Here is a 25,150-nt window from a genome sequence, read left to right on the forward strand (position 1 = left end):
AAAAGATTAGTTTCCTTTCATATACGGACTTCTTTTATCACTTCATTTTCTATAGACATTTCAAACGTTTCAGGGTGTTTTGATAACATTCATATTCTCTCAATTAAAACATGATTATTAATATGAGGAGTATTAGAATACTGTGGTCTAATCTAGTAGTGATTATGAATTTTCCCCCCCCCAAATTTCCTTTCATTTAAAAACTGACACTTGTAAATTAGTGAAGTTTCTGTATATCTGCTTTGAATTTTAGACAGGCTAATAAATAGTATTATTCAAGGTAATTTCTTAAAGTTGAGCAGCACTTAGTTAAAAGAAATGTTACATTCTTCAGTATTTAATTTTGCATGGTTCGCAAGTCTTAACTTTTTTTTTACACAAATACATGTATAGATGTAAAATGAAATTTTTGTAGTTGCATGAAAATGGTACCTACTCTATTAAAGTAAGTTTCAAATAGTGTTGAGTTTAATTTCATAGACCAGGAGATTTGAAAGTAGCAGCATAGTGAAAACCAAATAACCCTTTTAAAAAAGAATTACAAATGAGTTCTTGGCATTATATGACCAACAACTTACTATGATAATGACCACACCTAATATATAGTTTTATAGTTTAAGATATAAGAACTTGGTGTCAGAATCAATAAAAATAATACTCTAGTGATTTTGCAAATCTTATTTCAAATTGATAAGGCTGTCACATAGGATTTCTTTTGTCAAATAGAAGATTTTAATTTTAATTGACTATAATGATGAACTTCAGGCACATAGATTCAGAGAGAGCCATAATCCTCCAAACAATTTAATATATTTTGCACACAATACTAATTAGACTTACAGTCCTGCTGCCATGGTGGCAGCCTGTAGTCCCAGGTGTTTAGCAGGCTGAGATAAGAGGATCACTTGTGTCTAGAAGCGCAAGACCAGCCTGAGCAACATGCCAAGACATTCCTTTCAAAAAAAAAAAAAGGCTAAGGATATCCCCAAATGATATTTAAATACAAAAAATTACTATATATATATATATANNNNTATATATATATATATATATATATATATATATATATATATATATATGCAATATAGTTCTATACACACACACACATACACTATATGCTCTTGTTTGTCATTCGTAGGAAGATACATTATTAACTTTAAGAACAATTGATGAAAGTAGTTGTGTTTACCTTCGTGGATTTTTAATTTTTTTTCAAATAATAATGTTTGCCTAATTTAATGAAAATAATTGCTCAGAAGGTGACAAGTTTATTTTAGAATGGGCATTAAAAAGTGTAACTTTTGACTCTTATATAAAACCACTTTATATGATTAATTATGCACACAATGAAAGAGATGTTGCACATAAGTCATATGTTTTCCAGATGATTCTTGGATTTTTTTTAAGTAAGTCTTTTTAATGGCATTTATTGACATTTTGAAAGGGATAGATGATTATTACTGATTTTACCAAAATTTGCTGGTGGGATCTAATTTTTTATTAGCAATGATGTCTCAAGAAGAGTTATAATAAAAAAGCTGAAAGCTGACATAGGGTAAGTACAAGTTACAGTCAGAATCAACAAGACTGACCTTACCCTCGGGTAGGTAAACCTTGGACTGTGCATTCTCATCCTTTATTGATTCTGCATGCTCACTGTATTTGGGCTATGATCAATGTCAGGTTAACATTTTTCATTAAAACCGGTCATGCAGACTTTTTTTAGTTAGGATGAACCTTTTTTATGTTTGTTGGGCTTTTCTTTCTTTTTCATTGGAACTAGTGGCAGGGTACCTAGAAGTTATTATAAATTTCCCCCCATATGAATCCTTTCGTGATTGTATATTGTATATGAATTGTCCTCATTCTAGAATGTAGAAGTGAGAGCATGAAATGGCATCAGTGAATCATCACGAAAATCTCAAGGTTAAAAAAATTAACATTATTTGCAGCTTGGGGGAGGGCTGGATAGTCAGTATAGGGGGTGGTGGGGATAATGAAGGGTTGGTGTAGGAGAAGAATTTTAAATCTCAGGTAGGTAATTTTATTTGAGACTCTATTATCTCAAGGTTTCATTTTCATGTATTCCCCCCACTCATTATTTAACAATTTATTTTTTATCATTTATTCATTTTTTGGTTTATTCATATTACTAAGCCAAGGTACATAAATTTATCTTTAAAACTTTAAGTTTCAAAGCCTTATTTTTGTTTTGTTGCCCTTATTGTTTATTTATTTTTGCCTTTTCTTTTGTTTTATCATTTTTTTTTCCAACCACTCCTGTCCTTTCACTCAAATCCTCCTTTAACTCACTACCAAAATAAGAGCCGTCAGCTCCTCCTCAAGACATTAGTTGCACCAGCCCAAGTTCCACTAGTATTTTGGTAAGTTGGCAACCTCCACCAGTGGAAAAACAGAATGGCATTATTACTGAATACTCCATCAAGTATACTGCAGTGGATGGGGAAGATGACAAGCCTCACGAGGTTTTGGGAATTCCTTCGGACACTACCAAATACCTTTTGGAACAGCTGGAAAAATGGACTGAATACCGGATCACTGTGACTGCCCACACAGATGTCGGCCCTGGCCCTGAGAGCTTATCCGTGTTGATTCGAACGGATGAAGATGGTATGTTGCCTACGCTCCGTCAATTTGCACCCTTCTGACACAGTGTTGGTCTGCTGTCTTTTGATAGGCTAACAGTTATTCATTTTTCTCTGCTCAGCTTTTTACCCAGCATTGCTGTTACTTCAGTCTTTTTGCCAAAGACTTGTTTTTGCTGCATCCTGGGATTTTTCCCCCCCAGTCTCAATGCAATAATTTTCTTCCTTTTAAAAGGACAGTTTGCTCCTATGATCTTGCAATCCAGCCTTTCTCTGTACCTCCATCTAAAGTCTTCGGAGTTTTTCTTGACTTTTTGTAATCACTTCTTTTCCATTTTGAATTTAACTTTTCAAAACTGCCTTCTTATCTTCTTGTTGCCTTTTTTTGGTCTTGCATATTTCAGAGACAATGATGCTCGACATTCGATTTTTGGCATCTGTCATTTGGAATACCTTTGATATGAGAAAAAGAAGATAATCCATGTAATCAAGAATCTTTTTATTCTGCTATTAAAAAAGAAACCTTTAAACACACAACAATCAACAATCAGTTTTTATTATTATTTCAATGCAATACTCTTTGTGCTTTAATGCTTTGGACCTCAAAGCATCTTCCTTGGCTTTTGTACATTTTTTTTTTTACATGTTTTTCTATTTCTCTGATACTCTTTTTTTCTTCCATTTTGTTTTTTTGCATTGGTCATGTTTTTTGATCTTTTCTTAAAAGGTAGAGCAGATTGGTTGAGCATTTTCATTGGTTGAAAATGTTTGTATTCTTCAAAGGAAACATAGTGGGGTCTACCCATTTTTAAGTAAACAAAATGCTCTCACTGGGTGGGACAAGTGCCTATAATTTTCTTTTATCCGATGATGTTGTTCCAGTTCCTAGTGGTCCTCCTCGAAAAGTCGAGGTAGAGGCTGTCAACTCAACATCTGTTAAAGTCTCATGGCGCTCACCTGTGCCCAATAAACAGCATGGCCAGATAAGAGGATACCAGGTCCATTATGTGAGGATGGAAAATGGTGAGCCCAAGGGCCAGCCCATGCTGAAGGATGTCATGCTGGCAGATGCACAGGTAAGCCCCTGAAATTAGATGCCTTTGTTTTTTATATGATGGGTTTATCTTAGTCTATTTTAGTTTTGTTTATTATTTTTTACTTTTAAAAAATACATATAAAGTTCTGGATTTTTAAAATATATTAATGTTTATTTTTCTAAGCAGAAATGACATCAAGAAATTAATTGTAATGAAATGACCTTAAGTCTATTAAAATTTCACTTTTTAAAAAAGATGAATATTTAGCTCTTTTGAACTCTTGAGCTTGCCTTTCCGGCTTCAAAAAAGTGATTGATTTAATCAAAGGGAAGGATTCTAAGTTGCAGTTTGCTGATAGGATCTACTTTCTGCTGTACTAAAACTGCTTGGAACTTTGTGGATCTAATCTCTAAATGTATGACTTTTTCCAATTAAGAACGGATTTTTATTCACAAAAGGTGCCCAAGTAGTATTTTATTTGGTATTTTTTTAAGTCACGCATTTGAAGAAAGTAATTGCTTCATATTTCAGAAAATGAAAATAATGACAATAGTTCCTTGTCATTAGTAAAAATTAGAGTTTCCCAGAGAATAAGCCCATATTAGTATGCCCCATGTTTAGCCATCATTTAATCATTGTTTTTTTAAAAAAAAAAATGCTAACAATGATTAGTTGAGTATGTGGTATGTGAGAAATTCTCTTGATCTTAGGGCAGTGGATCACAGCTATGGTGTCACAACTTGATTTTATAATCAATTGCTTAAAACCGACCTTTGGAAAATTTGGGTCTTTTTATTTAGAGGTGACTTGATTCAGGACAGTCCCATGATAAATCTACTTGTATTTTGCACATGTTCCTAAAAAGAAGAGGAAGATTTCAATTTATAATGCCATGCTGGAAATTAGACATAACCTGTAGACTAGCTTACCTTTGCTTTGCGGAATGGTGATGAGACATTATAAATACTGAATTGCTTTGCCTATGCTGCAAATTGGTAGCTGAGCAGGAAAAAGGATGGAGTTAGTGAAAATTTGAAATTTATTCCAAATGAAAATGCCTTTCTTTGTTTGGCAGTGGGAAGTATTATGAACCAAGTCAAAGCTGCTGTACTAGGTTGCCAAGTTTTATGTTCTTTTCTCTCTGAAGAAAAGAAGATGTTAAATATCCCTATGCCCCTAAGGAAAGTACTTACCCTCAAAGTCTTAACATAAGTCAGTTCACAAAAGTGCTTACAATTGCCCCCATTTCAAAGCATTCTAACTAAAGGGATCCAGGTTTGCAGCTTACTTTTCTATCCCAAATCTTGTGCATATATATTTTCTTTAAAGGCTACTTCCATATTTGTAGGTGGAGATTCATAATATCCCCTTGATACAGGGAAAGGGCCAGTGACTTGCTTTTTTATAAGTACTTATTTTGCAATAGCTTATAAAGTAGAAAGTTCTCAAAAAGTATATAAAGCTATTATTGCTATATTTTTTGAGTCTGCCATTATGGAAAAGAAAATATGACCATTGTGCTTTGATATTCTTCTTCAGTTCTTAGTTATTTAACATCACAAAATGGTAATTTTTATCTCTGTTTTGACTGAATTTGGGGAGTTAATGGAGTTATATAATGCATTAACAGTCAACTCTCTTTTCTCTCTTCTACTGAGAAATTAATTATCCAATGCTTATTTTGCTTTTTCCTCATTTATTCTATTTGACTATTTGTTAAAATAGGTTTTTACTGTGTCCATATGATTTTAATATAATGAAAGATATTAATTTGAATAGTAAGTTGCATTAATTATGTAATAGAAAAAAAGTCAAAATAGAGTCATGAAGTAGAATACGATTAGAAACTGCATCTTTTTGCTGTACCTTATTGATTCCTGTTAGGAATCCATACATTAAAAAATACATTAGCTGGGTTTATCAATCTCAATAGTATAACATTTAGTTTAATTTCTTCCTTGGATGTGAGAGTGGCTGCATCATAATACTTATATTCTTTCCAATTTTATTGTACATGTTGTTTCAATTATTTTTCCTATTATTTTAATCAAAGGTGGACAAAATGGCCTTTAGTGGGCTACAAATTTCTCTTCATTTCTTTTTATTTTGTCCCCGCCCCCACCTTCTTAATCTCAATCAGTGGGAATTTGATGATACTACTGAACATGTGAGTAATTTCTGACTGCTTTGTCAAAAACAGACTGTACATGTATGCCTGTCTTTTCTGATCACTTTCTTTCACTTATGATTTGTCAATGCAGTTGGCTTGGATGCATGAACTAACTCACCATTTTTAAGTTATCTTCACTACGTATGCACTTTTCGTTTTGGTTACTGTTTTGTGAAATCAGCATGGTACTACTGACTGCATAAGGAATGGGCTCCTGATATTTATTTTCATTTCTGCTACTAATTCTGCCTTGTAACACAGTCAGAGGAGGCATGCTTCAAATGGAGGCATCCCAGACAGAAGGTGGCAAGTAGTTTGATATAGGTTGCTTGTTATCCTTGTATTGAGTGGACAGCATGGTGTGCATCTGGCACTGGTTATCTGGATGTTGCTGTTCTCCATTGTACTCCATTTAAAATTGGAGTGAATCATGTCAAGAATTAAGCAGTTTCTCACTATGGAAGGAATTTTTTTAATACATTTGAATAAGTGGTTCATGTTATTTATTTAGAGCCTACTGTATATAAGATACTTCAGGGGATGCAGGATATGATACCTTCCTTACAAGTGTTTACAGTGTAGGTAGCTAGGAAGATGTGAAGTTCTGAAAAATTTGTAAAATACAGCAAATGTAAAGGCCTGAAGCAACCTGTAATGCCAGGAGTTGACAATGTCAGTAAGAGCTTTGAATTCAGACACAGTGGACCAGGATGGTAGACAAGGTTATAATATTTACTTGAGATTTTAAGGGATGAGTAGCAGGTGGATAGGTGAACCTATGTGTATGTGTTGGGGAGTTGGAGGTAGGAGTGTTTTTTGTGCAGAGCAGAAGGCATCGGGAAGGCAGTTGAGATTGACGTGTAGTTGGGTGAGAGTGGGACACAAAGAAAACTTACCTTAAGAACGTTACTGGTAAATACAGCTAAGGGTGAATAATACAGTGAAAAAACTGCTGAAGAGCTGGTGGTCTTCAGTTCTGAAGAGTTGAAGAAAATCGTTAAAAAGAAAAATAACAAAGGTAGCATGGAAGATAGTTTATCCATTGTATATTTTTATTGCCAGAGCACAAGGTTCTTATTGGGGATCTTAGAAAATATGTAGAGAGTATCAGTTCTCGTGGAATTAAGGCTGTAGCACTATTTTATAAACTTCTTTGACCATGACACACAGTAAGAAATAGATGTATGTTTTAATCCGGTACACACACATGTTTAACAGAAATAAAAGTTTTATAAAGCCATATCTTAATTTTAAATATAATGAACTCTTTTAACATTTTTTACTCAAGTCTGTTCCATTTCCTTTCTGTTTAAATGCTGGTCACGACTTGCTAAATTGATTTCATGACCTACTAAATGGGTCATTACCTGCAGTTTAAAAACCAGTGACTTAGTGGATAAATTAGATACCGAAAATACAGCAAATAGAAAAACAAGGGGAAAGAGTCCTTCTACTAATTCACTCATGAAGTGATCAGCATTTAACAAAGTTGAGACAAAAAAAAGGGAGAGTTGTCAGCATCTTAAGAACTGACAAACACATGCTGAGCCAGAACTTGAAAAAGAGAAAGATGTCAGAGAAAACTCATAAGTTTTAAAGATGGCTTGCCTTTCATTAAAATATGTAAGTAAGGAAGGTGGCGGTCTGCTTCTGGGAATGCTTTTGATGTTTTAGACAACTGGAAAAAAATCACAAGGAAACGTCCCGCACATTCTGACCATATGCATGGGATGGAACTTGGGATGGTTAAAGCTGGAGATAAACATGTGACAGAGAAATAATTATTTTAGGTTTTGAGATGAATTCAGGTTTTTTAAGACAAGAGAGAAAGGCAGCAGACCAGTACTGTGACAGAACCTCAGAAATGCCGACTCTTAACAGGCAGGAGTACGGGAGGAAGAGGAGGAGAGAAGAAGAAGTGGGAACTGGTTCCTCCCCTTAGACATACCTCTTCACCAAGGAGCCTGAAACCATCAGCTTAAAGAAAGAAAATGTAGCCCAAGCAGTACTATTATCATGGCCAATCCAGGAGTGGCTGGCAACAATGTCCTGCTGATAAGGATTTGCCCAGTTTTAAAGAGTGTTACTTATGGTATCCACTGACAATCTCAGCAAGATGAAGGACACACATGATTAGCCCCAGTTTTTTGAATCATACATTGATAGAGATCTTTGGGTGCATACATTTCTCGCCATTTAACTTGGTGGTAGAACCAAGCTGCCGCCTTTTCCCTGTTAGCTTCCTTTGCTTTTCAGCAGTGATCCTGGGAACCATGGAAAATAGTTAGCATGTATTCATCACAAATTTTAGAATATCCATTTTTCCCACCATAACATAAAATACTGCTCTCAGGTGGTTTATTTGATTTTGATGACTTCTGTAATATAAGTGAAACCATCTCAAGATCCTGCAGATAAAATAATTTTTCCAAATACTTTATTTATCTGGTGGCATAAAATCTCCAATGGCTCTTCAGGATGGAATCTGAAGTGCTCCAGTTTCCACATTGATGGTATTCCTACTCTCTTTAGAAAGCAACTTGTCAAAAGCTGCCATTTGGGACAAGCTTCAAAAATTGTGTTCTGTGGTACCTGTTAATAGTCTTGCTGAGAAAAGCCCTATTGTATTGCATACAACCCAGTGTTCACTGACACCTATGCTGTTTTTAGATTTGGAGGAAAATGACATTGTGCATTTCTTAAATTTATCCAAAGTCAATTTGAAATCATGGAAGTGAAAAAATCTGTACGAGTATGTGTGTATGCATATGTGAGTAGCTCTAAAATGTAGAACAAATCGGCAACTAGAACTCTAGATGGGTACACTCCCATTTAGTCCTTAATTTGTAGAAACAGTTCAAAGATATCTGGTCTTATAACCATCACAACTTTGGGCCCTTGCTAAAAGAGAAGTAAGAGAGTTGGTACATAGTTTGTAATATTTAATATTTTCTAAGCAGTTGAATGAATTAAACACATATTAGCAATGTAGTACATGTCTTCTTATACTATCGGTTTTATAATCTGATCTCTATTGTTCATAGCCTATATAATTAACTAATAATGAGTTCCTGGAGTTCTCTGGCTCTGAGGATATCTAGGTCCAACAGATCAGCCATCTGGTAAACTATTTACCTGGTGGTAGAACAGACTGCATCAGCACCTGCCATGTCACCAGTCAGTGAGCTGGGCTTCAATAGATAGATAAGGAAAGCTGTTGGTAGAAGATAACAGGTAGTTTGTGGATCACTTACTATGAGCCAGATACAGTTCTTATATCACTCATTTAATCCTCAGGTTACCCTTGCTGGTAACTTTCAGACAGGAAACGGAGGTGCAGTTGGGCAAACTTGCTTGTCCTTGTTTATCAAGCTAGTAAGTAAGGCAGGTTTAAAATTCAAAGAGTTCAGGTTTGGCTCCAGATTTTTTTTTTAAACTGCTATGCCTAAAAGTTGCTTCTTAGGATGCCTGAAGACCCACCTTCAATGTCAGCATGAAAATAGATTTCCATAGCATGAGCTGCAGGCATGAGACTTCAGTGCTTAGCATGACTTCAGAGGATGCTCAGGCATGCAGAGTGATGATTGAAGGCCTCGTATTCCTTAGGGTATTTGTGGCATATAATGAATCAGTGTTGTTCTATGGTGTCATTTCAGGACATGATCATATCTGGGCTACAGCCTGAAACTTCCTACTCCCTCACAGTCACAGCCTACACCACTAAAGGAGATGGTGCTCGCAGCAAGCCCAAACTGGTGTCCACCACTGGGGCAGGTAATCATATCTGTACTCATTTGTGCCTTGAACAATATTACCAACTTTCCAAGTGCTATGGGTGGAGTCCATCATTGTTTTGTTATCATAAAATTGGAGGAAATAAATGGACTATGTTTGGATTTTTTTTTCTTTTCATATTCAGATGGGTAATGTGCATATGTCTCTAAAAAAGGTTTAGAGGGAGGCACATCTCACACAATAGCATGAACACTCAGTCATCACACTTATGAACCAAGGAATCAGCCATGTTTTTTTTGTGGATTTTTTTTTTTTGTATTTTTAGTTCAGGAAAAGAGTTAAGGAGAAAAGAGTAATTTAAATGCTGTTTGTCCAAATTATTCAATCAGTCATTCAATAAATGTTTTAGAGTACCTGCTATGTGCAAATGGAAAAATTCTGTTTTCTAACCTGGACTAGTTAGCTAACAAATGAACCAAGAGTATATAATAAAATTTGTGATTGTGATAAGATAAAAGGTATATAGACAAGTTAAGTATCACCAATCTCTCATAAGGCCTAAGAAGATCTTAGAGGAAGGATATTTAAGCTGCATCTTGAATGTGAAGGAACAAGACCCATGAAGGTCCTAAAAGAAGGTATCCACACAGAAGTCACACAGCCAGTTCAACCTCCCCACAAACAAACCCTTTTGGAAGAGCCACCATCTTTTATTGGGTTCATGACTTGCAGTTTTATTCCTTATCACTTTTTTCTCCTCACCCTCTGCTGCGGGGATTGTAAAGAAGCCAGATTGCGCCAAAATTGGAGAAAGAAGAATATCAAGGAGGTTCAATAATATAAAATTGCCCTTTTCTGAAGAACAAAGCTTCCTTGGGGCTCTTTGTTCGGCCACATTAGGAAAAGCCAGCATGAAAGAAGGTCTGGCATTGTAGAACCGATAAATTAAGAGATAATTACAAAAGGATTCTTCTCCAATCCCTTCATATAGCAATCTCCCATGGAACATTTAAACTGTGATTTGATTTACTCCTCCCGAATTGCTTCTCACACAACTTTTTAGGAACACACCTCTATGCAAAGGCTTAAAGCAAAGAACAGCTGTGATGTTGAGCACCCTCCTGGGTGCCATGCTCACTGCCAAATTTGTCTAAATGTCATAAGATTTGCCTTGCTCACATCCTGCCACCTGGAACTGCCTCAAGCAGCAGGATTACAGATGGCAAAACTCCTTCAAGGCAGAGTCTTTCGGGCTTTTTTTCCCCCCCTCTTTTTCCAAGAATACCATTGTATCAAGCTAATTTAGTGCCCTGAATAGGAGGGACATGTTCAGTGAGTGGGGTGATGGTACAGTGACTAGCCAGCTATAGAAGGAGCCATGATTGGAATATTGACAACCACTGTTAAGCCCCTGAAATTAAATCCAAAATTGAAGAAATGGATTGCCTTTATCCCCTTTCCTAATACCTGAAAGTCCTATGTGAAGCATCAAACTCCTATTGCCTCTAACGTGGAGGTCATGGACTAACAAAGAAGAACCACAGGACTTACAGCTAAGGCATAGAAACCCCAAAAAAGGAATGAATCTGTGTATTTTAATGTCACTAAAACTAGCTCATTACTTTTTAGTCACCATGCAGATCTACAATTACGGCTGTTATTTATACATAGAATTCTTTTGGAATTTTTATTCATAATTTCACATCTTCCTTTAACCAACAAATATTAAGATGAAAAATGCTGCTAATTTACATGCATGAACATTTGCTTTCTTGACACTTCCTCACTGAGCCTGGGATGGAAGTGTCCAGATTTAAAATCCCTGTAAGAGAAAAGCTCCTGATGCATCTTACTGCCATCCTTCCCAGTCTGAAGCATTTCCCTAGTAAGAGTTTTTTCTCTGGGTAAAAACTCATAGCCATCCAGAGCCCTTTCCCCAACTGATTTGAACTGCATCTAATAATTCTATTACGTTCCAAGGAGGTTTTAGGCCTGTCTTCATGTGAGCAGCCTCTCCTGAGGTGGTATTGGCAGCTCTTTCTGTAGCTACCTCAGCATTTCATTTCTTTCCTGAATCCTTCCCTTGTGCTTTTTGTGCTCCCAGGGTGGTTGTCTCAATAGTTTTCAGGCTTAGTTAAACTTGTGCCTGGAGAAGGAATGGCTGTGGTGGGTTGGAACTAGAGAGCAGACTGGGATTGCTCCTGACACAGCAGGGAAAACCAGTAGGTCAGAACTGATGCTGCATCTTCTAGAACATTATTCGATCTCATGAGTCCAAGCCCACAAGCCTTTATACCACGTAGTAAGAAAGGGCGTGGGCTGGGATTGTGGCTCAGTGGTAGATCGCTCTTCTAGCAAGTGCGAGGCCCTGGGTTCGATCCTCAGCACCACATAAAAATAAAATAAATACAATAAAGATATAAAAAAATACACATAACATAAAATTTTTAAAAAAAGAAGAAAGGGCGTGCCAGAATTGAAAAGCAGTGTATGCTACTCCCTCCTAAGCTTTGACTCCACCGAGGAATAAATGTATGTTTTCATAAACTGGATGTTTGTTTTTTTTCCTTGAACTTCCCAGTCCATTATATTTTCCATTATATTGTACCTTAGCAATATTAAGTGAAACAGCAGATAATAACAAAGTATTATGATCTAACAAATGTTATTAGATTGCAATCAATATTTGTGATTTTTATCAAGAAGTTAAAAGGTATTTTTGATCTAGCTTTCCATGCATCTTTTTAAAATATATATATTTAGCTGTAGATGGACACATATTTTATTTATTTGTTTTTATTGATGCAGAGAATTGAACCCAGTGCTTCACACATGCTAGGCAAGTACTCTACCACTGAGCCACAACCCCAGCCCATGCATCCTATAGAAACAAGATATACAGCTTACATACCATTAAGGAGTTCCTTGGATCCAGAGTTTTTTAAAAAAATTCAATAAACATATTTAATAAATATGTTAGCCCTGAAGAATGTGAGAGTTAATTGTTATAGTTCTACCATATAGTTTTATCTGGGATTTGTTTATTGAAGGTTACATTCTCTCCTAAAAGCCCCCCACCCCCGCATTTAACATGAATTTTTCTAAGCAGAGACTGAAGTGTTTGAGTCTTATCACCATCATTCACATTTTAATGGACAAATCATATAAATGCTTATATCCATAAATGGAAATTAATGGTGTCTGTTAATGTCTGCCTTGAAATGCTGTTTTAAAATAAAAACAATTGTAAATATATTTAAAATAAAATAAATGAAATAGTTTAAGTACTTTCCAGATTAAGAATGAATGGGCTGTATTCTAAGTGTTTCCCAGTGTGTTGTGAAGGTATCTGGTTACATTTTCCCTGGGAAACTATGAGTATGCAACAGTTTAGTAACAAACCAACCTTTAGCACCACACACATACTTGCCATTGCAAACTACAGGAACTATTTTTCCCCATAAACTGTAGGTAAGCTTATGAATTGACCCATCTTGTGAAATACAGCTTGCTGCATTGATTAAGGATAGAAGTGTCTTAAAAAGTGTGTTCCTGGGCGCTCTGCATCCCCACTTGGGCTTCAGCTTTCTGATTCAGAAAATGAAGGGGTTAACCAGATTGCTTCTGAGGCTGATGTTTTATGTGATGCCTCATCACCTATCCAGATTGTTTTAATCTCTGTCCATATCCCTACAGTTCTCTTTTATTGTCTGTCTCCCTTTGCTGTAAGCTTTCTTCCTCTCCTACCATCTTTCTTATTCTACAGACTTGGGCTGGTTTTCATTTTGTGGTGCTCTCTCCTCCCTACCCTTCTTTTTACCATTCTTGAAGAATCCTCTGGCTGTATTTTCTATCAGTGCCTTTCTCTGTGGACTCTAGGAATAATTGCTTTCCTTGAAACAAAAATTATAGCTGTAATGGTCATTGAATAAATAAATCAGTCTTTAAGACATATCGGTCTTAAAAAGAAAATAAATTCTGAACTTCTGGGAAACTGACTCCTGACCAAAAAAGGTTAATATTCTTCTGACTACTAATAATCAAGATTAATATTAGTAGAGTATAAACCCGTATGCTAAGACTTTTGCATATAGATCTTCATTTAATAAGACATAGCACCAATATGAGGTAAGTCTTAATGATGTGCCTATTGTACAGCTGAAAAACTTCATAACAGTTTGTGTATGGATAAGAAAGTCAGAATGTGCTAATTAGATCCATAGAAACTAAGCATTTTTAGCTTTTAAGCAATATAACAGCATATTAAGTGGGATTTAAGCAGAGCTGGATCTATCTTACAGCATTCTTCTTATGTACCTGACCTTAGTTTTCTACCTCTCTGTTCTTATTTTCTTATTATAGAAATTAGATATATAATAACTAATGAAGGTACATAGCGAGAAGTGAGGAGTACAAATCAAATAAGATAATATGCTCAATGCTCTACAGTTTGTGAAACATTGCACATAATAAGTAATCATTATTAACTATATGTAATTGACTAATCTTTACTTGGATTCATTTTTCTATGGCAGACATGAACTTGTATGTGCAAAGAGTTAGAAATAATCCCTTAAATTGTTGTTTTAATGATAACTCCTATTTTGTGTTTCTTATCAAATTCTAGTAGTGCCAACTATCTTATTAAAGTAAGAGAAGGAATTTAGTTTCATGTAGGTATGTAGGTCAAATGTGGTTTTCCTTTGTTTTATAAATATTGAAATGGGACTACCACTAGAGTGGAACACTCCCGTTTGGCAATAATTGAAATGTGGACATCCACACCAGTTGGTTTCACCACTTGTCCTGTGTGTTCCAGTTCCAGGGAAACCCCGACTTGTGATCAACCACACACAGATGAACACAGCTCTCATTCAGTGGCACCCCCCTGTGGACACATTTGGACCTCTTCAGGGCTACCGTCTAAAATTTGGCCGCAAGGATATGGAGCCTCTCACTACTCTCGAGTTCTCTGAAAAAGAAGATCATTTTACAGCTACAGACATCCACAAAGGAGCATCCTACATCTTCAGGCTGTCCGCCAGAAACAAAGTGGGCTTTGGGGAGGAGATGGTGAAAGAGATTTCTGTTCCTGAAGAAGCACCAACTGGATTCCCTCAAAACCTCCACTCAGAAGGCACCACCTCAACCTCCGTCCAGTTATCCTGGCAGCCACCTGTCTTGGCAGAGAGAAATGGCATTATCACCAAGTATACCGTTCTCTATAGGGATATCAACATCCCCCTTCTTCCAATGGAGCAACTCATTGTTCCAGCTGACACCTCTATGACACTCACTGGCTTAAAACCAGATACCACTTACGATGTAAAAGTACGTGCTCACACGAGCAAAGGGCCCGGGCCATATAGTCCCAGTGTCCAGTTCAGGACACTGCCTGTGGATCAAGGTAGGATTTGTCTGCTTATGGCCTTCCTCCTTTAAAGGAATATCGGTCTTTGGAAATCAGTATTTTGAAGCTATAAATAACTGATCGGCCCATTCATATTAATAGGTTCAGCAAAAACCAAAAGGTAAAGTATATAAAACTTAATACGTTTTGGATGCCATAGATTTCAGTTATAGAATGCCAAGAAAGTCTGGCTGACAGCACCCCAATATCCTCAGGTAAGGAAAACACAATAGAGTTGACTGAATTGGAGAGAAAGGAGAGATCTTTATGAGAATGGGTTAAAAATGAATGCTCTAACCAGGTAGGCGAATCATACTTCTCTCTCTAAGCATTGTAGCCAGCATCTAGCGTAAGCTCTATGATCCATGGTGGAAAGAGGACAGGTCATATGTCCTTAGGAATAGTTTAAATACACTGTTTTTCCTTTTCCAGCAGTGTTTGCAAAAAATTTTCATGTCAAAGCAGTAATGAAGACTTCAGTATTGCTGTCTTGGGAGATTCCAGAGAATTATAATTCCGCCATGCCTTTCAAAGTAAGTTGTTTTCTAATTTGCAAGATATTATAGGTAAGATATTATGTCTTATTATTTGTAAGCTATTATTGAAAGGGTACTTCATTAGGACAATCTGCAAAGTATACAGTCCCCTGTGATTTAAGTACACGCACATGCTAGGCATGTGGTCTACCACTGAGCATCTCCAACACTGACTTTCATGTAAGAGATTGAGTTTGGTGCTTTGGCATCTCAACTTTTGTGCACTAAGGAGCAGACAGGATCTCAAACCAAAGGTTAGCATTGCTTGTAGTATACCTAATAATTTGAATTTGAACTATTTGCATGTAACTATTGCTTCTGTTTTTCCAGAAAATAATAAAATTTTCATGGTCTCTACATTGTACAATGCAATATTCTGGGAGATTTTCAATTTGTTTATTGGTCTGAATTCCTGGCATTTTTTAAACTCTGCTTTTCTGTTAATGTTTATTGGAGATGTTAGAAAGAAGTACTTTTTTGTGAAATAAAAAGTAGACAAACATTTGAGAAAGTGAAAATATATTTAAAAGAGGATTGAAACAATGAGGGAAAAAAATGATGTGGATAATACATGGAAAACCTAGAGCATTTCAGCACACATTCCATTATGATCACATATAGCTGACAGGTCAAATATTGAGAAGTTATTGCACATTTCTTTGCATATTTTTGATAGACTTACAAACATTATATCGTTAGACAGCAAGAACTGACAGGAAAATTGATGCAGTCTCTAGAATTATGAATACTTATAGGCTTAGGAATTGCCCAGAATTAGAATTGATCTGGCACACATTTTCCAGAAACAAGTGAATTTTTGGTTTAGAAAATACACTTTGCCTCTTGATAGCAAAACTTGTTTGATGGGTTGTCTCTTTAGATTCTTTATGACGATGGGAAAATGGTAGAAGAAGTGGATGGCCGAGCCACACAGAAGTTAATTGTCAACCTGAAGCCTGAGAAGTCATACTCCTTCGTGCTGACGAATCGTGGAAACAGCGCTGGTGGGCTGCAGCACAGGGTAACAGCGAAGACGGCACCAGATGTGCTCCGCACCAAGCCTGCCTTCATCGGCAAGACCAACCTGGATGGCATGATTACGGTGCAATTGCCTGAAGTTCCTGCAAATGAAAATATAAAGTAAGTGGGTGGAAGGATGAGGATGAAGGAAATGCTGTAGGCCAATAAGAAAGTTAGATCTCAGTGTCATGGCGATTGCAAGAATATATTGGGGAACGTAGAGCAAAAGATTCTTCTATACACAGTCTCCAAGCTTACTAAATGGTGATCTGGTTTTTAACAAAGAATGTCATTAATTTAACACAGAGTTGGTTTTTGTTGTTGTTGTTGTTGTTTGTTTGTTTGTGTGTTTGTTTTGGCATCAGGGATTGAACCTAGGGGCACTTAACCAATGAGCCACATCCTCAGCCCTTTTTTATTATTTTGAGACAGGGCTTACCAAGTTCCTTAGGGCCTAGCTAAATTGCTGAGGATGGCTTCGAACAGGGGATTCTCCTGCTTCAGCCTTCTGAGCCACTGAGGTTACAGGTGTGTGCCACCATGCCTGGCAATACTGAGTTTTTCCTATGTTCCAGGAACATCATTTCGAGGAGATGTAAAGATAAACAGTACAGTCTTTCCATAAAGTAGTTTATGTCATATTCTTATGCAATATGGCAAAGAGTTGACTAACTCTAATTTTTGGCAAAATAATGTAATTGTGAGGAAATCTTACAAATTACTGTAGGTTGAAAGAAACTTTGGGATCTTAGATAACCAAAAAAAGTATTTGACACTGTTTTATGTCCTAAAAAAGTAGGAAGAATTTCAAGGTGAAGTTCAAAATGACATTGGAAAAAAACATATAAAATGCAAGTTATCTTCTTTGGATGGAACTTAATGTAAAAGCCAATGTACTTGAAGTAGAAAATTAAATCCAACCAATTAAGTTGTTTTTCTAAGAAAATAGACCTAGTTGACTATATACCAATAGATGAAAATAGTATCGTCACTGAACTATATTAAGTACAATTACTGTGATCAGCCCTGGAGATAAAGAAGATGTGATTCTGGTCTTCAAAAAATGTACCATGTCATGTATCATGTAGATAAATAGACATATCTAAGAAATGTCAGTGGTAGAATTATGCTTTATCTTAAGAGCAGCTAACTCAGAGTAGGATGCATAAAAGAAATTTCTGAGAATAGTCTTCAAGGGCAAATAGGAATGCAAAAAAATAAGGAAAATAATGTTATATGCAAAGGGAACAGTGCATGCCAAGATCCATTAGTTAAAGGCAGCAAGTGATATTAGAAGGCTGGAGACTAAAATGCCTGGGCAAGATTAGAGGAAGACTGGGGAGGCATACATGAATCATTTCATGTCTAGAAGTTGGAGCTGAATTCTGTAGACCCTGGAAATCCATTAAAGATCTTTATGTGGGAAAATAGCATGGTACATTTGTATGATATCCATGGTTTTTTTTTCCATTTTAGAAAATACTTTTTTGAATATCCTACTGCATGTTCGACACTGTGTTACCTGTTGGCATAAAAATAAGTTTTTTCTCATGCAATGAATTTGCTATGAAAGGTATGAAGGTTGCACAGAAAAGGCATTTGTACATAGTTCCTGGACTGCTGCAATGGCTTGGAGCACCAGAGATAGTGGGAGAGGAAAAATTTTGTGAAGTCATCACATGCTTAATTGATTCTTGACAAATAATATGATGGTGCACATAGGATACAGAGGCAGATGTGAAATGTACCAGAACAGAAGTTCATCAGGAATTGTCAGGGACTTTAATTATGAGATCAAGGTAGAGGAAAATGTGCTAGATGGCCCTGAAGTTGGAGCTTGAAGGATAAATGCATGATGCTGCCATTAATCCTAAAGGATGAAAAAGCAAGAGGAAGTTAATTATGTGTGTATTTTGTATGGAGTATCCGTGAATATCTATTCGAAATTTGGGCTAAGAGAAGGTAACTAGGACTAATAATATAAATTTGGGAATTGCAAACAGAGAAACAAGGGTTTCATGGATGGAGACAGAATCACTGAGGCAATGTCAAAAAAATATGTAGGAAATACGTACTAAAAGTAAAGGCCTCAATTAGCAGTAAGAGGAAAGCCTGTAAATGACATAGGGAAGGACTTCTTTCAAAATTAAAAGGAGAACTGAGCCAGGGCAGCATGGCAACAGCATTTTCTAGAAAATTTGAAAGTATAGTCAAGGATTCCCAAATCAAAACCTAAAGAAGATGACTGAAAATCAAATCCTGAAAAATATAGTCATAAACAAGAAGTTTAAATCTAGTGCAATTTAGGAATGAGTAATTTGGCCAGTTGAGACTCAGCCCAAATCAATCCTTCCTAGGTAAGCTTTCAATTAATGTTTATTTGATGAAATTAATTGGTAGATTCAACCAGGCAATAATTTCAGAAAAAAATTATTACTATATTTGTTGATAAATTTAGTCTCCATTTCTGTCCTCTGTCATTCAGAAAACTGAAAACAAGAAGTGGAATATCATTGTAATTTTTATTCCAATAAAATTTAATATGAGTGTGAGATTACATTTATCTGTTTACTTGTTTATGTCTTGTGCAGAATATTTTCTTACTATTGACAAGTAGGAGATATTTATGTATTTTTAAAACCACTTTATTGAAGCATAATTGATGCATAAAAAGTTGAATAATTCATATTTAGGTCTCAATAGTACTAGTAGTAAGTATTCACCTCTGAAACATCATCAAGGCCACAGATAAGTGAAATATTTTTGATCATCTATTATTAATACCAGGCATTGTGTCAGGTGCTCAGTAGAGAGAAAGCCGTTTTTCTCATGCTCTAATACCATGTAGTTAATTTGGGGATTTGGACAAGAGTCAGTTGAAGCAGTCCTGTGGTAGAGATTAGATAGGTAAAGTAAGCCATAGGGGTGGGGGATGGGGTCTCAGATAAGGTGACTGCCAAGCTGAGGCTTAAAGAATGACAAGAAGTCATTTGGGCCATCACAGTGGGAGTGGGGACACAACTGTTCAGACAGTGGACACAGTGGAGGCCCAGGAGAGCCTCTTGCTTGTTCTGTACACATCTTGCCCGTCTGTTATGACTTTGCTGCTAGCATCCAACAAACTCATGTTCTGTATACACGGTTTCCGGCAGTATGTCTGGGAGTGGAAAGTCGAGTGAGATAAAGCCCTGACTCACAGTGGAGAACAGATTCAGAGAATAGATAACTTGGCTGTAATGTGGTGGGTACTTCCAGGTACTATAGAAACATAAATATTGAGTTTTAGCACAACATGGGTGTCAGGGAAGGCATGCTGGAGGAGCTAATATCTAATCTGAGTCTTGAAGGATGAGAAAGATTGATGAAAGGTGAAAAAGTTGTAAACACTAAAAGAAGGGGAAAAGATATAGACTGTAAATTTAATCCATTAAAAAAGGCATGTCTATTCAGGAACACAGCAGATGCAAGATGAATATAGTATAGTGTATTCAACAATATTACTATTCATTTACTTTCCACAATTTTATTTATATAAAAAAGAATCACCTGTAGAGACTAATGACCCAAATTTCCTTGGTAAAGTGTGTTAGCCTTACTGGGAAATGGCATTTTCAGTCCATTGGTGGTAAACTTTAGTTTAATGTTCCAGTTTCTAAATGAGTAGAGAAAATTGCAAAATGTTTTCTATCCTGTTGTGTTTTTCTTTAGCTTGTTCAGTATCTCTGTTTATATACTTTCTCCCCCTATATTTGAGATGGGAATCAGGGAAAAGAGATAAAATTTGGGTAACAGAAAAAAGACTAGTATGAAGTTGAAAAAAGAAAGCCAACTATCATGGGAAATAATTATATTTTAGAAGTGAATTAAAGATTCTTAGAAATATATTCTAGCCTCCTGGGAAAACAAAGGGAAAAAAGTCCACTCTAAGAAAGTTCTTGAGTGGCGAAAAGCATCAGAACAAAGCCAGATCTGGTAGTAAGAATTTAAAACAAATTTTTAATAATATAAATCTATGTTGATAATGTATATAATTTGTCTGTTGGGTTTCTTAGTGGGGAAATAGCACAAAGTCACCCAGCCTGTCTTTAGTGGATTTATGTGGTATGGTCAGACATTACAAGAAGCTCTGCCATAAGTGCCATTTGCAGGAGTTGGCAAGTTTAGAAATTAGAAAAGATTTGTAGCTTTTTGTCCTGTATTCTGTGGGAGAAATGAGGGAAAGAAGCATATCTCATTTCCAGAACTGTGGGCAGGTTGCTAACTTATTTACATTAAAGCTAGCTAAGAAAAGACTTCCTTTTTTTGTTTTCTAGGAAAAAAAAAATGCAATTTTGGTGATTTAAGACTTTTCTGTTTACCAACAGAAACTCTGCTTTTCTCATTCCCAGCCAAGTTAATTGTTAGGTCTTAATTACTGGCCCCCACGTCCTGACCACCTAAAAACAGATGGTTTCTTATAAATGTAATGAACACATAGCTCCTTGCTTCTGTGTTCCTTCACACGGGGTTCTGTTTGCTTGCCTGGAGTAAGGAACAGGGGAAGGATCTTCCAGAGATAAGCTAAAGTCCTTCTCAAACAACCGGAAGCATGCTACAGGTTCTGGAAGCAAAGATTCTGAGGTGCAGCACTCCTTTTAATAGATTAAGGGACAGAATGACAATCAGAAACTGTAACAATGATACCACTCTTCAGAAGTTAATGCTAATTACAGAGGGATCTTCTGTGATTTTATAGAGCAGAATTTTCTTCTGGGTGGTTAGGGGGGAAAAAAAGTTTGTATACACATTTTGTGTACACAAGATATATACATACACTGATGGTACTAAGAGAAAAAGCTATACCAGAAATTGCCCAATGTAAATTAATTTCATTACAACCATTTTATGCTTATAGAAAATGAAACTTAAAGAGTATTTTATGACATTTTAAATTTCTTTGGTTTTACTAATTTGGCTTTCATTTTATCTACTTTTTATTTTTAAAAAGTATTTATGAAAGTATGGCTTGCAGTGTGACTCTCTAAAATTTATGTATCACTGTTCGCAATTTAATGAGGAATAATTCATCACATTTGTCCAAGTCGTAAAGTCTTAAGTTTATACAGTACTTTCCAGTTGACTGAAATTATTAGAAGGCTTCATTTAAGCCTCAGGATAACCCCATAAGGTATGTATACTTTCCATTTACATGTTAATAAAGTGAGGCTGAGTGATGCTAAGTGTCCTGGCCAAGGTCATATAATTGATTTTAATGATTAATACCAATGGTGGCAGAGGTCTACTAACTGCTATTTGAAGGACATTACATTAACAAATGAAAATGTCTCAAGAAGAGGTTTTTCTCATTTTATAGATGAGGAAGTTGATAGATTGATCTGCTTTAGTACACATATCAGAGCCAAAGAGGAAAGACTTGAATCCAGGTAGTCTCATTCCAGAGCTCACATTTTGAACCATAGATTTATTGGTTGGTTCTCTTCCAGACATTTCTCTGCTAGAATACTTGCTGACCAGGTAGGAAATTCCTAAGTAGTAGGCATAAACAGGCCTTCCCTGGTAAACCTCAGAACCAAGAGTATGCACAGATCACAGGAATATGTTAGTAGTTATGAAGCAGTAATTCAGTAGAAGTTAGAGGAGAGGTAAAGAGGGAGACTTCCCCTGGTCAGCATGTCACCTATCAATGAACAAATGAGGAAAATGAGGCTTCAGACAACTAAGTTGCCCAACAACCCCCAAAGGAAAAGATTCAAAGCCTTAATTTAAACATAGAAACTGAGAGATCATTCAACCAGCTGTGGTTTTTCTATTGTAAATTAATTTGATTTAAACAATATATATTACCCAAATGACCATAACAAAAATTAAAAAATCAAAGTTAAGCAAGGATTGACATTTATCATTAAACTCTTAAGACAGATTTTGACCTCCCAGTTAAATAGCAAGTTCGAGAATGCTAAGACCGATTGCTAATATGAAAAGCCTGGCTGAATTTGAAGTGGGACTCTGCAGAGACCAGAGCTTGCTTCTCATATAATTATATGGAGCTGGGCCCCTTGATGATAACATATTAAATGAAATTAGTAAAACTTTACTTAATATAATTAAAATTCTGAAGGTTAGATTTAACGTATCTAATTAAATCTAATATACTGGGAAAACACAGCTTACTTTGTAAGTAGTCATGGGCTTTCCAGATATATTGATTTTTGAGTTATTTATTTTTTTCTATTAGTTTAATAGTTAAGGTCTGTATTTAAAAAGGGTTTTTGAGCCTAAACTCCAGACTTGAGAGAGACAAAGTAGAATGTAGAGTTTAACTTTACCCATATGTAAAGCTGATCTAGCTCCAAAATCTATTTATTTATTTATTTATTGTATTTCCAACCAGTTTTTTCAGCTCATGTGATTAGGTTGATATGAATCTGTAGGGCACATTTTAACTCCTCATCTCTCCTCTATCTGAATCACTTTATTTTCCTTAATGTCTAGTAAAGCTAGAAAAAAAAAATGTCACCAGCAGGCTGCTAAATAAAGAAATTTTTGCAGTATGGAGTTATAGTTTATATAAACCATATCTGAGCATGTTGTTGCTGCCTTGGAGAAAAGAGAAAAAGGTAGATGAGATTGAGGGTTGGAAATTCTGGTGGACAAGAAGGGCCCCCACATAATTTTGACTACTAGATTTAAGAGAGACCTAGGTCCCTGAGAATCAACCCACCCCATCCACTTCCATTTTTCAGTTGGGGAAAAAAATCAGTGGTAATATTGTAATAAAACAAAGTTTGAAAAGATTATGTGCGCATCTGCTTTAGTAGTAATATTTTCCTAAATATGTAAACATATCTTAAAGTAAAAGAAAATTATAGAAATATAATGGGCTAATTGATTTTATCAGAGTCAGGGAAGGTTGCACTTAGGAAACTAAATGAACTGATATTCAAAGGAAGAGAGGAGTTAACTTGGTGGAAGTGAAAGAAGGTTCTAGGCTGATAGGACAGAATGATGAGAGGTTTGATTTCAGAATTGACCAAGATCAATTCAAAATACTGAAAGTCAATCAAGATATAGCTGTGTGGAGAGATGGATTCAGGTAAGAGCCTACAGGGACTTATAATTCCTTGTGGTCTTTATCCTTAGAGAAATGAGATTTCATTGAAATGCCTTAAAAAGTAGAAATGGCACAATAAATATGGTATTGTGAAATGAAAATTTCGGAGACTAGACTAGAAAAACTAAAGTGAATGGAGAAAGTCAGACTATTGTATAGCCATGAGAAAATGGAATGAGACAAAAAAGATAGCAGTAGACATGGAAACAGGTGAATGCTCTAGAGTTTTGAAGTAAGAGTACTTGATGATAGATTGGGTATGAGAGAGGAAGAGAATAAAAGCATATTTTCAGTAAAACACCTAGGTTATTGACATGTGTGCTATAAAAGATATGGTTTAATATTAGAGAAAGATTTATTTTGAAAGGTATATTGTTCATTTCATTTTAATCACAGTGAGTTGAGGTACTTTGCACATAGAAATGAAAAGATAAATTTGAATTTTGATAAATCTTTGGAATTCACAGGAGAACTCTGAACTGAAGATATGAATCTGTTAAACATTTGCATATAGCTGATAACCTATGCAATGAATTGGATTGAGTTCTCCTAGGGCAAAAACAGCATGAAGAGAACTCTTTGGCCAGATCATGGAGGGACTTCATCATTTAATAGCTGGATAGCACATAATAGACTATTAAGGAAGTAGAATTAATATAGGAAAAGATAATGTAGAAAATAGTTACATAACAAAGAAAGAGGTGAGAATGTTTCATGGAAGATCTTACCAAAATGGTAAGATTCTGCTAAGAGATGATTTAAGAAGAGGATCAAAACTCTCCTTCCTATGTCACACATTGAGGTCCTTGAGTTCCCTGTTGGTGGCAGTGCTGAGGCAGGAAGATAGCAAGGTCCATTAAGATGTGAGTGGAAGAGAAGGAAATGGAGAGCCTGAAGAACATGCAGCTACTTGCAGAATTGTGGCTGTAAGGACTAGGAGAGACAGGTAGATGACTACAGTAGGATGTAGTTTGGTTTGTTTTTTAAATGGTGGATATCTGTGCATGGCTGAAGTCTGATGGCTAGGGTCCAGTGGGGAGGAAGTTGAGACAGATGAGAAAGTGGTATGGTGCCTAGTTAACTCTCTAAGAAAGTCAGAGAATGGGAGTCAATTTAAATAGTTGTTGGCTATAATGCACTGTACCCTTACACTGTACCTAAAGGAAAGATTATAGTAGAATTAGGCTTATAGTTTGATAGACTGATGAGGGAATTATTGTCAGACTACTTATATTTTCTTTGTAAGTAAAAGCCAAGAACATCATTTTGTGGGGAGATATGAACATCCAAGTTTGAGTAGTGGAGAGCACTTGAAAAAGTCATTGTGGAGAATGGAAGGACTTGGTAAAGGGAGAAGCTGACTTTGTGCATTTGCCAGGCACTGTTGAGGGCCTATTGGGATTTGCTGATCATGGATTTGTGGCTTCATCCTACCCTGTGCCCTGTTTCTCTAGCTGTATTCAACTCCCTAAGCTCAAGTACAGAGAGTCAAGAGTCTACCATAAATTGCATGTGAGAGGTACAC

The 25,150-nt window shown here is 36.0% G+C and overlaps 1 protein-coding gene and 1 non-coding gene across 51 annotated transcripts in view; one reads left to right on the forward strand and one right to left on the reverse strand.

Annotated features, from left to right (window-relative positions):
* Ptprd (protein tyrosine phosphatase receptor type D) overlaps positions 1 to 25,150 on the forward strand; it is a 2,156,260-nt gene that overhangs the window by 1,993,047 nt on the left and 138,063 nt on the right. For 21 of the 50 annotated variants that reach the window (XM_048806967.1, XM_048806968.1, XM_048806961.1 and 18 more), the window contains 7 exons: positions 2,326 to 2,631; positions 3,489 to 3,682; positions 5,784 to 5,810; positions 9,470 to 9,587; positions 14,368 to 14,955; positions 15,391 to 15,491; positions 16,375 to 16,634. In XM_048806967.1, coding sequence (XP_048662924.1) covers positions 2,326 to 2,631; positions 3,489 to 3,682; positions 5,784 to 5,810; positions 9,470 to 9,587; positions 14,368 to 14,955; positions 15,391 to 15,491; positions 16,375 to 16,634 — 1,594 coding nt within the window. The remainder of the gene's footprint in view (positions 1 to 2,325; positions 2,632 to 3,488; positions 3,683 to 5,783; positions 5,811 to 9,469; positions 9,588 to 14,367; positions 14,956 to 15,390; positions 15,492 to 16,374; positions 16,635 to 25,150) is intronic. The other 29 variants (XM_048806997.1, XM_048806994.1, XM_048806993.1 and 26 more) reach the window with 7 other exon arrangements.
* Positions 9,727 to 9,830, reverse strand: LOC125617934. The gene has a single exon (XR_007349073.1). It is a non-coding gene; the product is annotated as a small nucleolar RNA U13 (small nucleolar RNA).

Source organism: Marmota marmota, unplaced genomic scaffold, assembly GCF_001458135.2.
Source record: "Marmota marmota marmota unplaced genomic scaffold, marMar, whole genome shotgun sequence".
NCBI classification, from domain to species: domain Eukaryota; kingdom Metazoa; phylum Chordata; class Mammalia; order Rodentia; family Sciuridae; genus Marmota; species Marmota marmota.